The sequence below is a fragment of the Oncorhynchus keta genome, unplaced genomic scaffold (genome assembly GCF_023373465.1).
Source record: "Oncorhynchus keta strain PuntledgeMale-10-30-2019 unplaced genomic scaffold, Oket_V2 Un_contig_6068_pilon_pilon, whole genome shotgun sequence".
NCBI lineage: Eukaryota > Metazoa > Chordata > Actinopteri > Salmoniformes > Salmonidae > Oncorhynchus > Oncorhynchus keta.
In genome coordinates, this window is record NW_026288658.1 from 102,501 (window position 1) to 118,827 (window position 16,327).

At 39.7% G+C, this 16,327-nt stretch overlaps 1 protein-coding gene across 3 annotated transcripts in view; it reads right to left on the reverse strand.

The window, feature by feature from the left end:
* The window catches only part of pgap6 (post-glycosylphosphatidylinositol attachment to proteins 6), a 42,563-nt gene that overhangs the window by 19,079 nt on the left and 7,157 nt on the right, over nucleotides 1-16,327 (reverse strand). For all 3 annotated transcript variants that reach the window (XR_008121935.1, XM_052510739.1, XM_052510738.1), the window contains exons 3-8: nucleotides 15,753-15,957; nucleotides 15,253-15,377; nucleotides 4,597-4,862; nucleotides 4,110-4,423; nucleotides 3,260-3,353; nucleotides 1,412-1,511 (exon numbers count right to left, since the gene is read on the reverse strand). Coding sequence is in view for 2 of the 3 variants with exons in the window: in XM_052510739.1 (XP_052366699.1) it covers nucleotides 1,412-1,511; nucleotides 3,260-3,353; nucleotides 4,110-4,423; nucleotides 4,597-4,862; nucleotides 15,253-15,377; nucleotides 15,753-15,957 (1,104 nt within the window). In the remaining variant the exon portion in view is untranslated. The remainder of the gene's footprint in view (nucleotides 1-1,411; nucleotides 1,512-3,259; nucleotides 3,354-4,109; nucleotides 4,424-4,596; nucleotides 4,863-15,252; nucleotides 15,378-15,752; nucleotides 15,958-16,327) is intronic.

Genomic DNA, 16,327 nt, shown 5'->3' on the forward strand with positions numbered 1-16,327 from the left:
AGATAGAGACATCTGTGGTGTTATATTACCAGTCACTACTGTAGAGACATTAGATAGAGACATCTGTGGTGTTATATTACCAGTCACTACTGTAGAGACATTAGATAGAGACATCTGTGGTGTTATATTACCAGTCACTACTGTAGAGACATTAGATAGAGACATCTGTGGTGTTATATTACCAGTCACTACTGTAGAGACATTAGATCCAGACATCTGTGGTGTTATATTACCAGTCACTACTGTAGAGACATTAGATCCAGACATCTGTGGTGTTATATTACCAGTCACTACTGTAGAGACATTAGATAGAGACATCTGTGGTGTTATATTACCAGTCACTACTGTAGAGACATTAGATAGAGACATCTGTGGTGTTATATTACCAGTCACTACTGTAGAGACATTAGATAGAGACATCTGTGGTGTTATATTACCAGTCACTACTGTAGAGACATTAGATAGAGACATCTGTGGTGTTATATTACCAGTCACTACTGTAGAGACATTAGATAGTTATATTACCAGACATCTGTGGTGTTATATTACCAGTCACTACTGTAGAGACATTAGATAGAGACATCTGTGGTGTTATATTACCAGTCACTACTGTAGAGACATTAGATAGAGACAGCTGTGGTGTTATATTACCAGTCACTACTGTAGAGACATTAGATCCAGACATCTGTGGTGATATATTACCAGTCACTACTGTAGAGACATTAGATCCAGACAGCTGTGGTGTTATATTACCAGTCACTACTGTAGAGACATTAGATCCAGACAGCTGTGGTGTTATATTACCAGTCACTACTGTAGAGACATTAGATCCAGACAGCTGTGGTGTTATATTACCAGTCACTACTGTAGAGACATTAGATAGAGACATCTGTGGTGTTATATTACCAGTCACTACTGTAGAGACATTAGATAGAGACATCTGTGGTGTTATATTACCAGCTGTGGTGATATATTACCAGTCACTACTGTAGAGACATTAGATCCAGACAGCTGTGGTGTTATATTACCAGTCACTACTGTAGAGACATTAGATCCAGACAGCTGTGGTGATATATTACCAGTCACTACTGTAGAGACATTAGATCCAGACAGCTGTGGTGTTATATTACCAGTCACTACTGTAGAGACATTAGATCCAGACAGCTGTGGTGATATATTACCAGTCACTACTGTAGAGACAGTCACTACTCACTACTTTAGAGACATTAGATAGAGACATCTGTGGTGTTATATTACCAGTCACTACTGTAGAGACATTAGATCCAGACAGCTGTGGTGTTATATTACCAGTCACTACTGTAGAGACATTAGATCCAGACAGCTGTGGTGATATATTACCAGTCACTACTGTAGAGACATTAGATCCAGACAGCTGTGGTGAGGACGGTACCTGTTGCAGAAGAGTTGTAAGGTGAGGTACCAGGTAGCAGCCTGAGGGAAGGGAAGTCTGATGACGGTCCCAGGAACACTGACGTTCACGGACAACCACCCTACACATAAACAACATATATATATATATATAGTACCAGTCAAACTATCTAACCTAACGGCTGAGAACTACCCTACACACAACACATATATATATATATATAGTACCAGTCAAACTATCTAACCCAACGGCTGAGAACCACCCTACACACAACACATATATATATATATATATAGTACCAGTCAAACTATCTAACCCAACGGCTGAGAACCACCCTACACACAACACATATATATAGTACCAGTCAAACTATCTAACCCAATAATATGTATATATATAATGTGTATATATATATATATATAATGTATATATATATAATATGTATATATATATATAATATGTATATATATATAATATGTGTATATATAATGTGTATATATATATAATGTATATATATAATATGTATATATAATATGTATATATATATAATATGTGTATATATAATATGTATATATATATATATGTGTATATATAATGTGTATATATATATAATGTGTATATATAATATGTATATATAATATGTATATATATATAATATGTGTATATATATGTGTATATATATATATAATGTATATATATATATATGTATATATATAATATGTATATATATATAATATATATATATATATATAATATGTATATATATATATGTATATATATAATATGTATATATATAATGTGTATATATAATATGTATATATATAATATGTATATATATAATATGTATATATATAATATGTGTATATATAATGTGTATATGTATATATATATAATGTGTATATATAATATGTATATATATAATTTGTATATATAATATGTATATATATAATATGTATATATATAATATGTATATATATAATGTGTATATATAATATGTATATATATAATATGTATATATATAATATGTGTATATATAATGTGTATATATATATAATATGTATATATATACTGTGTATATATATAATATGTATATATATAATATGTATATATAATATGTATATATATACTGTGTATATATATATAATATGTATATATAATATGTATATATATATATATGTATATATAATGTGTATATATATAATATGTGTATATATAATGTGTATATATATATATAATATGTATATATATAATATGTGTATATATAATGTGTATATATATATAATATGTATATATATACTGTGTATATATAATGTGTATAAAAAATGTATATATATCATGTGTATATATATAATGTGTAAATATATATAATGTGTATATATAATATGTATATATATATAATGTGTATATATAATATGTATATATAATATGTATATATATATAATATGTATATATATATATATAATGTGTATATATAATATGTCCTATACTGGTATAATATGTGATATATAATATGTATGTCTGGTGTGTGTGTATATACTGTATCTGTATATGTCTGGTATGTGTGTGTATACCTGTTGGTACCTGGTAATGACTGGTACTGTATGTCTGGTATGTGTGTGTCCTACCTGTTGACTGGTACTGTATGTCTGGTGTGTGTGTCCTACCTGTTGACTGGTACTGTATGTCTGGTATGTGTGTGTCCTACCTGTTGACTGGTACTGTATGTCTGGTATGTGTGTGTCCTACCTGTTGACTGGTACTGTATGTCTGGTATGTGTGTGTCCTACCTGTTGACTGGTACTGTATGTCTGGTATGTGTGTGTCCTACCTGTTGACTGGTACTGTATGTCTGGTATGTGTGTGCCCTACCTGTGTGACAGGGATGGGAGTAGTTGAGTGCGAGGACAGGAGCCCAGGAAGAGAGACAGGCCATCACACTGCTGTTTCCTAACGTTGCATTAGTCTACAATACACACACACACACACACACACACACACACACACACACACACACACACACACACACACACACACACACACACACACACACACACACACACACACACACACACACACACACACACACACACACACACACCCGTTACATCAGTTTACAGAAGAAAATGATATTTCGTCGTGTGTGTGTGTTACTCACAGTGTTGAGTGTAATCTCCAGGTTCAAGGTCCCTCCAGTAGACTGTGTGTTGAGGGGGTAGGTGAGGAGCGTGGGGTGTGTGTGTGTTACTCACAGTGTTGAGTGTAATCTCCAGGTTCAAGGTCCCTCCAGTAGACTGTGTGTTGAGGGGGTAGGTGAGGAGCGTGGGGTGTGTGTGTGTTACTCACAGTGTTGAGTGTAATCTCCAGGTTCAAGGTCCCTCCAGTAGACTGTGTGTTGAGGGGGTAGGTGAGGAGCGTGGGGTGTGTGTGTGTTACTCACAGTGTTGAGTGTAATCTCCAGGTTCAAGGTCCCTCCAGTAGACTGTGTGTTGAGGGGGTAGGTGAGGAGCGTGGGGTGTGTGTGTGTTACTCACAGTGTTGAGTGTAATCTCCAGGTTCAAGGTCCCTCCAGTAGACTGTGTGTTGAGGGGGTAGGTGAGGAGCGTGGGGTGTGTGTGTGTTACTCACAGTGTTGAGTGTAATCTCCAGGTTCAAGGTCCCTCCAGTAGACTGTGTGTTGAGGGGGTAGGTGAGGAGCGTGGGGTGTGTGTGTGTTACTCACAGTGTTGAGTGTAATCTCCAGGTTCAAGGTCCCTCCAGTAGACTGTGTGTTGAGGGGGTAGGTGAGGAGCGTGGGGTGTGTGTGTGTGACCGTTACATTAGGTCCATTAATGGGAGAGAACCGGACAGACAGAACGTCTAGTTCCTCACGGAGCACTGGGACACTCCACACACACTCCGACGACACGTTGTTATGACGACCTGCCTCGGCAACCACAGAACCGTTGCCTGGTGATGTTGTCGTGCTGCTGTTGCCATGGAGCCTGTTAATGAAATCGTCTCCAGACATACCCACGCTCTGAGGCTTACAACCCACTGACACACACACATGGTACAACCACTGTTACAGCATCACCTCACGTATGGTGTGTGTGTGTGTGTGTGTGTGTGTGTGTGTGTGTGTGTGTGTGTGTGTGTGTGTGTGTGTGTGTGTGTGTGTGTGTGTGTGTGTGTGTGTGTGTGTGTGTGTGTGTGTGTGTAGTGCGTACCTGTGTAGTTGACTGAGATGCTGAAGGCTGTGGTTCGGTTGCTATGGTAACTATCCACGGTGACTCGTATCCAAGTATTCCATGGGGGAGCGAGGAGAACGGCCGAGCAGCCAATCAGAGAACAGTTCACCCTCACAAGCCCCCCCTGGGGGGAGGAGGAGCCCAGCGTGAGGGACAATGAACAGGCTCCGTTCACAAGTCCCTCCCCCCAGGTACAGCCACTCACAGACACCGAGAGAGACGACACGAACTCTGGAACAAACACCCTGACAGAGAGAGAGAGAGAGAGAGAGATATCTATTAACTAACCAACTACTCCAACAGTCTGAAAAGATAGATGGAATCCTTCTTCTACCATAGTCCCACACAACCTTCCAATGTATTATATTTACATGGTCCTAAAGCATTGAATGTATATAAAGAGGACAGACAGGACTCAGCCACCATCCTCAGTAGCCTTCTAAGTTGTCAACGCCAGGAGGTTTGTCATTGCTCCGAGTCCAATTTTTAGATTTTTGGTCCCAACCGCTGTGTCTTTGTGAGACGCAGAGTAGGTGAACGGATGATCTCTACATGTGTGGTTCCCACCGTGAAGCATGGAGGAGGTGGTGTGATGGTGTGTGGTTCCCACCGTGAAGCATGGAGGAGGAGGTGGTGTGATGGTGTGTGGTTCCCACCGTGAAGCATGGAGGAGGAGGTGGTGTGATGGTGTGTGGTTCCCACCGTGAAGCATGGAGGAGGAGGTGGTGTGATGGTGTGTGGTTCCCACCGTGAAGCACTGAGGAGGAGGTGGTGTGATGGTGTGTGGTTCCCACCGTGAAGCATGGAGGAGGAGGAGGTGTGATGGTGTGTGGTTCCCACCGTGAAGCACTGAGGAGGAGGTGGTGTGATGGTGTGTGGTTCCCACCGTGAAGCACTGAGGAGGAGGTGGTGTGATGGTGTGTGGTTCCCACCGTGAAGCACTGAGGAGGAGGTGGTGTGATGGTGTGTGGTTCCCACCGTGAAGCACTGAGGAGGAGGAGGTGTGATGGTGTGTGGTTACCACAGTGAAGCACTGAGGAGGAGGAGGTGTGATGGTGCTTTGCTGGTGACACGGTCAGTGATATATTTACATTTCAAGGCACACTTAACCAGCATGGCTACCACAGCATTCTGCAGCGATACACCATCTCATCTGGTTTGAGGGACTATTAGTGGGGCTTTCATTTGTTTTTTCAACAGGACAATGACCCAACACACCTCCATGCTGTGTAAGGGCTATTTGACCAAGAAGGAGAGTGATGGAGTGCTGCAACAGATGAGCTGGCATCCACAATCACCCAACCTCATCCCAATTGAGATGGTTTGGGATGAGTTGGATCGCAGAGTGAAGGAAAAGCAGCCAACAAGTGCTCAGCATATGTGGGAACTCCTTCAAGACTGTTGGAAAATGATTCCTTATGAAACTGGTTGAGAGAATGCCAAGGTTGTGCAAAGCTGTCATCAAAGCAACTTTGAAGAATCTAAAATATATTTTGATTTGTTTAATACTTTTTTGGTTACTACATGATTCCATATGTGTTATTTCATAGTTTTGATGTCTTCACTATTATTCTACAATGTAGAAAATAGAAAAACATTTATGTTTATGTTAATTAACGGTCATTTACCGTGATTGTCAAGCAAACAGTTATTAATCACCGGAAGACTAAAATGGGGGGGCGCTACAGCCCTAATAAAGCAATACTATATGTATGTTGTGTCGTAGCCCATGTACCTCACACTAATCATCTGGTCCCTTTCCCCCTCATAACTTACTGTTCTGACTTGGTGGTGCACAGCCTGTTTTAGAGAAATGTAATCATGGAATATTGTAAGAGCTTTCATTATCTGCTTATATTATATAAGCAGACAATGTACATATTATAATAATAATACATATTATATACGTCTATATATATTATAATAATACATATTATATACATCTATATATATAATAATAATAATACATATTATATACATCTATATATAGTATAATAATACATATTATATACATCTATATATTATATACATCTATATATATAATAATAATACATATTATATACATCTATATATAATAATAATAATACATATTATATACATCTATATATAGTATAATAATACATATTATATACATCTATATATATTATACTAATACATATTATATACATCTATATATATTATAATAATAACATATTATATACATCTATATATAGTATAATAATACATATTATATACATCTATATATATTATACTAATACATATTATATACATCTATATATAGTATAATAATACATATTATATACATATATATATATAATAATAATACATATTATATACATCTATATATATTATAATAATACATATTATATACATCTATATATATTATAATAATACATAATATATACATCTATATATATTATAATAATACATATTATATACGTCTATATATATTATAATAATAATACATATTACATACATCTATATATATAATAATAATATATATTATATACGTCTATATATATTATAATAATACATATTATATACATCTATATATATTATAATAATAATACATATTATATACGTCTATATATATAATTTTTATTTTATTTTATTTCACCTTTATTTAACCAGGTAGGCTAGTTGAGAACAAGTTCTCATTTGCAACTGCGACCTGGCCAAGATAAAGCGTAGCAGTGTGAACAGACAACACAGAGTTACACATGGAGTAAACAATTAGCAAGTCAATAACACAGTAGAAAAAAATGGGCAGTCTATATACAATGTGTGCAAAAGGCATGAGGAGGTAGGCGAATAATACAATTTTGCAGATTAACACTGGAGTGATAAATGATCAGATGGGCATGTACAGGTAGAGATATTGGTGTGCAAAAGAGCAGAAAAGTAAATAAATAAAAACAGTATAAAAACAGTATGGGAATGAGGTAGGTGAAAAAGGGTGAGCTATTTACCTATAGACTATGTACAGCTGCAGCGATCGGTTAGCTGCTCGGATAGCTGATGTTTGAAGTTGGTGAGGAAGATAAAAGTCTCCAACTTCAGCGATTTTTGCAATTCGTTCCAGTCACAGGCAGCAGAGTACTGGAACGAAAGGCGGCCAAATGAGGTGTTGGCTTTAGGGATGATCAGTGAGATACACCTGCTGGAGCGCGTGCTACGGATGGGTGTTGCCATCGTGACCAGTGAACTGAGATAAGGCGGAGCTTTACCTAGCATGGACTTGTAGATGACCTGGAGCCAGTGGGTCTGGCGACGAATATGTAGTGAGGGCCAGCCGACTAGAGCATACAAGTCGCAGTGGTGGGTGGTATAAGGTGCTTTAGTGACAAAACGGATGGCACTGTGATAGACTGCATCCAGTTTGCTGAGTAGAGTGTTGGAAGCCATTTTGTAGATGACATCGCCGAAGTCGAGGATCGGTAGGATAGTCAGTTTTACTAGGGTAAGCTTGGCAGCGTGAGTGAAGGAGGCTTTGTTGCGGAATAGAAAGCCGACTCTGGATTTGATTTTTGATTGGAGATGTTTGATGTGAGTCTGGAAGGAGAGTTTGCAGTCTAGCCAGACACCTAGGTACTTATAGATGTCCACATATTCAAGGTTGGAACCATCCAGGGTGGTGATGCTAGTCGGGCATGCGGGTGCAGGCAGCGATCGGTTGAAAAGCATGCATTTGGTTTTACTCGCGTTTAAGAGCAGTTGGAGGAAACGGAAGGAGTGCTGTATGGCATTGAAGCTCGTTTGGAGGTTTGATAGCACAGTGTCCAATGACGGGCCGAAAGTATATAGAATGGTGTCGTCTGCGTAGATAATAACACACACAGCCTTATCAGCTATGTTATTGGGCTGTTAACATCAGTTATCAGTATTAAACCCTAACACACACAGCCTTATCAGCTATGTTATTGGGCTGTTAACATCAGTTAGCAGTATTAAACCCAAACACACACAGCCTTATCAGCTATGTTATTGGGCTGTTAACATCAGTTAGCAGTATTAAACCCTAACACACACAGCCTTATCAGCTATGTTCTTGGGCTGTTAACATCAGTTATCAGTATTAAACCCTAACACACACAGCCTTATCAGCTCTACATTCAATTCTCAGAACGTGAAGGAAACTTTCCATAATAAGCAGCGGAGAGAGAGGGAGGAAGAGGAGAGAGAGAGGAAGAGGAGAGAGGGAGGAAGAGGAGAGAGGGAGGAAGAGGAGAGAGGGAGGAAGAGGAGAGAGGGAGGAAGAGGAGAGAGGGAGGAAGAGGAGAGAGGGAGGAAGAGAGCCCAGCGAGCATCTAATGTGTATTAGGAATGTTCTCCAACTGATTTGACATGGAGAATAGTTCAGAGAACACTAAAAAGCAACGTTCTTCAGTGGTAATTTCAGTCCTTCAGCAGGTTTTCTCATGGTTCTAGTTAGTCATGTTCCCAGAACGTTCAGAGAATGTTAAGAAGCAACGTTCTTCAGTGGTAATTTCAGTCCTTCAGCAGGTATTCTCATGGTTCTAGTTAGTCATGTTCCCAGAACGTTCAGAGAATGTTAAGAAGCAACGTTCTTCAGTGGTAATTTCAGTCCTTCAGAATGTTTTCTGCAGGTTTTCTCATGGTTCTATTTAGTCATGTTCCCAGAACGTTCAGAGAATGTTAAGAAGCAACGTTCTTCAGTGGTAATTTCAGTCCTTCAGCAGGTTTTCTCATGGTTCTAGTTAGTCATGTTCCCAGAACGTTCAGAGAATGTTAAGAAGCAACGTTCTTCAGTGGTAATTTCAGTCCTTCAGCAGGTTTTCTCATGGTTCTAGTTAGTCATGTTCCCAGAACGTTCAGAGAATGTTAAGAAGCAACGTTCTTCAGTGGTAATTTCAGTCCTTCAGCAGGTATTCTCATGGTTCTAGTTAGTCATGTTCCCAGAACGTTCAGAGAATGTTAAGAAGCAACGTTCTTCAGTGGTAATTTCAGTCCTTCAGCATGTTTTCTGCAGGTTTTCTCATGGTTCTAGTTAGTCATGTTCCCAGAACGTTCAGAGAATGTTAAGAAGCAACGTTCTTCAGTGGTAATTTCAGTCCTTCAGCAGGTTTTCTGCAGGTTTTCTCATGGTTCTATTTAGTCATGGTCCCAGAACGTTCAGAGAATGTTAAGAAGCAACGTTCTTCAGTGGTAATTTCAGTCCTTCAGCAGGTTTTCTCATGGTTCTAGTTAGTCATGTTCCCAGAACGTTCAGAGAATGTTAAGAAGCAACGTTCTTCAGTGGTAATTTCAGTCCTTCAGCAGGTTTTCTCATGGTTCTAGTTAGTCATGTTCCCAGAACGTTCAGAGAATGTTAAGAAGCAACGTTCTTCAGTGGTAATTTCAGTCCTTCAGCAGGTTTTCTGCAGGTTTTCTCATGGTTCTAGTTAGTCATGTTCCCAGAACGTTCAGAGAATGTTAAGAAGCAACGTTCTTCAGTGGTAATTTCAGTCCTTCAGAATGTTTTCTGCAGGTTTTCTCATGGTTCTATTTAGTCATGGTCCCAGAACGTTCAGAGAATGTTAAGAAGCAACGTTCTTCAGTGGTAATTTCAGTCCTTCAGCAGGTTTTCTCATGGTTCTAGTTAGTCATGTTCCCAGAACGTTCAGAGAATGTTAGAAACAACGTTCTTCAGTGGTAATTTCAGTCCTTCAGCAGGTTTTCTCATGGTTCTAGTTAGTCATGTTCCCAGAACGTTCAGAGAATGTTAAGAAGCAACGTTCTTCAGTGGTAATTTCAGTCCTTCAGTAGGTATTCTCATGGTTCTAGTTAGTCATGTTCCCAGAACGTTCAGAGAATGTTAAGAAGCAACGTTCTTCAGTGGTAATTTCAGTCCTTCAGCATGTTTTCTGCAGGTTTTCTCATGGTTCTAGTTAGTCATGTTCCCAGAACGTTCAGAGAATGTTAAGAAGCAACGTTCTTCAGTGGTAATTTCAGTCCTTCAGAATGTTTTCTGCAGGTTTTCTCATGGTTCTATTTAGTCATGGTCCCAGAACGTTCAGAGAATGTTAAGAAGCAACGTTCTTCAGTGGTAATTTCAGTCCTTCAGCAGGTTTTCTCATGGTTCTAGTTAGTCATGTTCCCAGAACGTTCAGAGAATGTTAAGAAGCAACGTTCTTCAGTGGTAATTTCAGTCCTTCAGCAGGTTTTCTCATGGTTCTAGTTAGTCATGTTCCCAGAACGTTCAGAGAATGTTAAGAAGCAACGTTCTTCAGTGGTAATTTCAGTCCTTCAGTAGGTATTCTCATGGTTCTAGTTAGTCATGTTCCCAGAACGTTCAGAGAATGTTAAGAAGCAACGTTCTTCAGTGGTAATTTCAGTCCTTCAGCAGGTTTTCTCATGGTTCTAGTTAGTCATGTTCCCAGAACGTTCAGAGAATGTTAAGAAGCAACGTTCTTCAGTGGTAATTTCAGTCCTTCAGCAGGTTTTCTGCAGGTTTTCTCATGGTTCTATTTAGTCATGTTCTCAGAATGTTATTTCAAGACATCTACATTCCGTTCTCAGCCTTGACAAAACTGTCTCTATCCTCTAGTTAAGTGTGTTCAGGTGTGTTGCCAAGCCAACTAACCGGCTACACCTGATGTTCATAGTGCTCGTTACCTTTGAAATGTGGTCTGACTAAAATGAACAGCTTTGTATGCATAAACATCCTGGTGGCCCAGTGGACTAATTCCAGGGATAGAGAACACAAGATCATAGGTTCGAATCTCGCTGACTCCGTGTCACAATTAAAAAATAAACCAAACTGTTTTGTTGATTAATGCCAAAGCAAATCAATGTACGACTTGTTCTGTGCTTGGAGCTCAAAACAGTTAACCCAAAATAAGCTAGCAGTGTTACTAAAAGTCTTAGAGAAACATTTACTTGAAAGTGAAATGATTCAAAAACCTCCAAATAACCTTTTTTACATTTCATTCTTAACGTTAAGAAAACATTCCAAATGTTGTGAATGTTATGCTTATTATTGAGTTATTTAGTGTAATAACATTCAAATATTTCTGAAATATTCCCAGGAAACCTTTCAGGGAAACAGAGTAAAATGTTCAAAGAACCTAAAAATGTACGTTCAGGTAGGTTCACTTCTGTTCTCAGAACGTTTAAAAAACATTCAGTTTTACCAGTCAGGAAACTTATGGCTTTGTTCCCACAACCAATGTGAAAACCAAAAACACACGTTCCCACAACTTCCTAGGGACCGAATGTGCTAGTTGGGTTGTTAGACCGAAGTAGACAGTCAGAGAGAGAGAGACAGAGGGTATTGTTATAGTAGACAGTCAGAGAGAGAGAGACAGAGGGTATTGTTATAGTAGACAGTCAGAGAGAGAGAGACAGAGGGTATTGTTATAGTAGACAGTCAGAGAGAGAGACAGAGGGTATTGTTATAGTAGACAGTCAGAGAGAGAGAGACAGAGGGTATTGTTATAGTAGACAGTCAGAGAGAGAGAGACAGAGGGTATTGTTATAGTAGACAGTCAGAGAGAGAGACAGAGGGTATTGTTATAGTAGACAGTCAGAGAGAGAGAGACAGAGGGTATTGTTATAGTAGACAGTCAGAGAGAGAGAGAGACAGAGGGTATTGTTATAGTAGACAGTCAGAGAGAGAGAGAGAGACAGAGGGTATTGTTATAGTAGACAGTCAGAGAGAGAGAGAGACAGAGGGTATTGTTATAGTAGACAGTCAGAGAGAGAGAGACAGAGGGTATTGTTATAGTAGACAGTCAGAGAGAGAGACAGAGGGTATTGTTATAGTAGACAGTCAGAGAGAGAGAGAGACAGAGGGTATTGTTATAGTAGACAGTCAGAGAGAGAGAGACAGAGGGTATTGTTATAGTAGACAGTCAGAGAGAGAGAGACAGAGGGTATTGTTATAGTAGACAGTCAGAGAGAGAGACAGAGGGTATTGTTATAGTAGACAGTCAGAGAGAGAGACAGAGGGTATTGTTATAGTAGACAGTCAGAGAGAGAGAGACAGAGGGTATTGTTATAGTAGACAGTCAGTATTGTTATAGTAGACAGAGAGAGAGAGACAGAGGGTATTGTTATAGTAGACAGTCAGAGAGAGAGACAGAGGGTATTGTTATAGTAGACAGTCAGAGAGAGAGACAGAGGGTATTGTTATTAGATAGTAGACAGTCAGAGAGAGAGAGAGAGAGACAGAGGGTATTGTTATAGTAGACAGTCAGAGAGAGAGACAGAGGGTATTGTTATAGTAGACAGTCAGAGAGAGAGAGAGGGTAGTTATAGTAGACAGAGAGAGACAGAGGGTATTGTTATAGTAGACAGTCAGAGAGAGAGAGACAGAGGGTATTGTTATAGTAGACAGTCAGAGAGAGAGAGACAGAGGGTATTGTTATAGTAGACAGTCAGAGAGAGAGAGACAGAGGGTATTGTTATAGTAGACAGTCAGAGAGAGAGAGACAGAGGGTATTGTTATAGTAGACAGTCAGAGAGAGAGACAGAGGGTATTGTTATAGTAGACAGTCAGAGAGAGAGAGACAGAGGGTATTGTTATAGTAGACAGTCAGAGAGAGACAGAGGGTATTGTTATAGTAGACAGTCAGAGAGAGACAGAGGGTATTGTTATAGTAGACAGTCAGAGAGAGAGAGACAGAGGGTATTGTTATAGTAGACAGTCAGAGAGAGAGAGACAGAGGGTATTGTTATAGTAGACAGTCAGAGAGAGAGAGACAGGGTATTGTTATAGTAGACAGAGGGTATTGTTATAGTAGACAGTCAGAGAGAGAGACAGAGGGTATTGTTATAGTAGACAGTCAGAGAGAGAGAGACAGAGGGTATTGTTATAGTAGACAGTCAGAGAGAGAGACAGAGGGTATTGTTATAGTAGACAGTCAGAGAGAGAGACAGAGGGTATTGTTATAGTAGACAGTCAGAGAGAGAGAGACAGAGGGTATTGTTATAGTAGACAGTCAGAGAGAGAGAGACAGAGGGTATTGTTATAGTAGACAGTCAGAGAGAGAGACAGAGGGTATTGTTATAGTAGACAGTCAGAGAGAGAGACAGAGGGTATTGTTATAGTAGACAGTCAGAGAGAGAGACAGAGGGTATTGTTATAGTAGACAGTTATAGTAGACAGAGGGTATTGTTATAGTAGACAGAGAGAGAGAGACAGAGGGTATTGTTATAGTAGACAGTCAGAGAGAGAGAGACAGAGGGTATTGTTATAGTAGACAGTCAGAGAGAGAGAGACAGAGGGTATTGTTATAGTAGACAGTCAGAGAGAGAGAGAGAGAGAGAGGGTATTGTTATAGTAGACAGTCAGAGAGAGAGACAGAGGGTATTGTTATAGTAGACAGTCAGAGAGAGAGACAGAGGGTATTGTTATAGTAGACAGTCAGAGAGAGAGAGACAGAGGTATTGTTATAGTAGACAGACAGAGAGAGAGAGACAGAGGGTATTGTTATAGTAGACAGTCAGAGGGTATTGTTATAGTAGACAGTCAGAGAGAGAGACAGAGGGTATTGTTATAGTAGACAGTCAGAGAGAGAGAGACAGAGGGTATTGTTATAGTAGACAGTCAGAGAGAGAGACAGAGGGTATTGTTATAGTAGACAGTCAGAGAGAGAGACAGAGGGTATTGTTATAGTAGACAGTCAGAGAGAGAGAGACAGAGGGTATTGTTATTAGACAGTCATAGTAGACAGAGGGTATTGTTATAGTAGACAGAGAGAGAGACAGGGTATTGTTATAGTAGACAGTCAGAGAGAGAGACAGAGGGTATTGTTATAGTAGACAGTCAGAGAGAGAGAGACAGAGGGTATTGTTATAGTAGACAGTCAGAGAGAGAGACAGAGGGTATTGTTATAGTAGACAGTCAGAGAGAGAGACAGAGGGTATTGTTATAGTAGACAGACTTTCAGGTGTGACTGGTTTTTATCATGATGCTGACTGTTCAAATCAAATCTGAAATCTCTTCCTCATTGCTCTCTAAAGCTGGAGTTACATCAAGCAACTTTCACACAACTTCAGGTCCAAGCAGCCGAGTTGCTTCTTGAGAAACATCCCCCTGCAACTCATCTGCATCTCGGGTGCATCGAAACGTTCCAACTATATGCAACAGCCAATCAAAACAAATACTTTTGTCACATGATCCAATGAAAAGGTTCTGAATTCTGAGCCAGTTGTCATGTCAACACAGCTGTCAGTCCTGCGGGAACTGGGATCAAGGTTGACAGAAGAGACATTAGCCCAACGGGAGCTATATAATTAAATATTGGCATCATAGCTAGTCATGGTTTATGTACATGGTTTGGCAGACAATAAATGTAATTTTAGAAGTGAACCCAGACCTCTCTCTGACCACTTTCAACTGAAAATGTCCATTAGCTCGGTTAGCTCATTGTCCTGTTGGCTGCATTGTATCTATATCCATGCTGTTACAATAACCAGACAAATATAGAAATCAAAAGATTAGAAGCTAATCACTGGTGAAACCATGACGTAATGCAGCAGATGACACGGGGTGAGTTAAGAATTATCAACCAATAAGACAAAAGCAGCTTCAGTTTGATTGGCTTGGTTCTATGACCTTTTCATCTCCTTTCATTTGTGACAGGGTCAGGGGTTAAGGTCAGGGGTTAGGGTTAGCGTAACGGTCCTTACCTGAGTCGTGCAGGTCTGTTGGGGGAGGCGCTCTGGGTTAGGGGCGTGGCCTGGAGGATGGGTGTGTCCACTGCTCTCCTGACTGACAGCTGGGGCTGGAAGAGGTAAGAGCAGGACGGGAATCCCTACACACAAACACACATTATAAACACACACAAACACACATTATAAACACACACACAATACACACATTACACACACACACACAATACACACATTACACACACAAACACAAACACACATTACACACACAAACACAAACACACATTATAAACACACACAAACACGCATTATAAACACACACACAATACACACATTACACACACACACAATACACACAATACACACACACAAAATACACACAGAAACACATTATAAACACACACACAATACACACATTACACACACAAACACACATTATAAACACACACACAAACACACATTATAAACACACACCCAATACACACACACACACAGAACACACTATAAAAACTCCTCACCTTGTGTTCGATGCGTCCATCGTCTCGGGGCAGGTGAGCCGCCAGGTACCAGTCTCCGGGGGCGGGGTTAGAGAGGTTAAAGGTTGTGTTGCTTTGTGATGATGTCATGGGCAGGTTGAGCGAGAGGACTGGTGATGTCACAGTGTTGTTAGGAAACAGCCGTCCTACTGGGTCAATGACTGGAGGAGCTCCCCAACGCATGTACCTGAGGAGGAGGAGGAGAGAGGAGGGAGGGAGAGGGGAGTGAGAGGTGTAGGGTTAGATAGAGAACACTGAGTAGAAACATGTTATTGACGGTAGAGACAGGCTGTCATGTGTTGCCCCGAGAGAGCGAGAGAGAGAAACAGAGAAATAGAGAGAGAGAGAGAGACAGAGAGAGAGAGACAGAGAGAGACCAAGTTCACAGAGTTCCCATGTTGAGCAATGAGCAGCGCTGAGCTTTAGAGTCCCTGACAGTCAACATTAGAAACAATAGAAAGGAAGCAGTCATAGACTGACATGGTGACGTTGTGTGTACCAGTTGAACCAGTACAGTCATAGACTGACATGGTGTCATAGACTGACATGGTGTCATA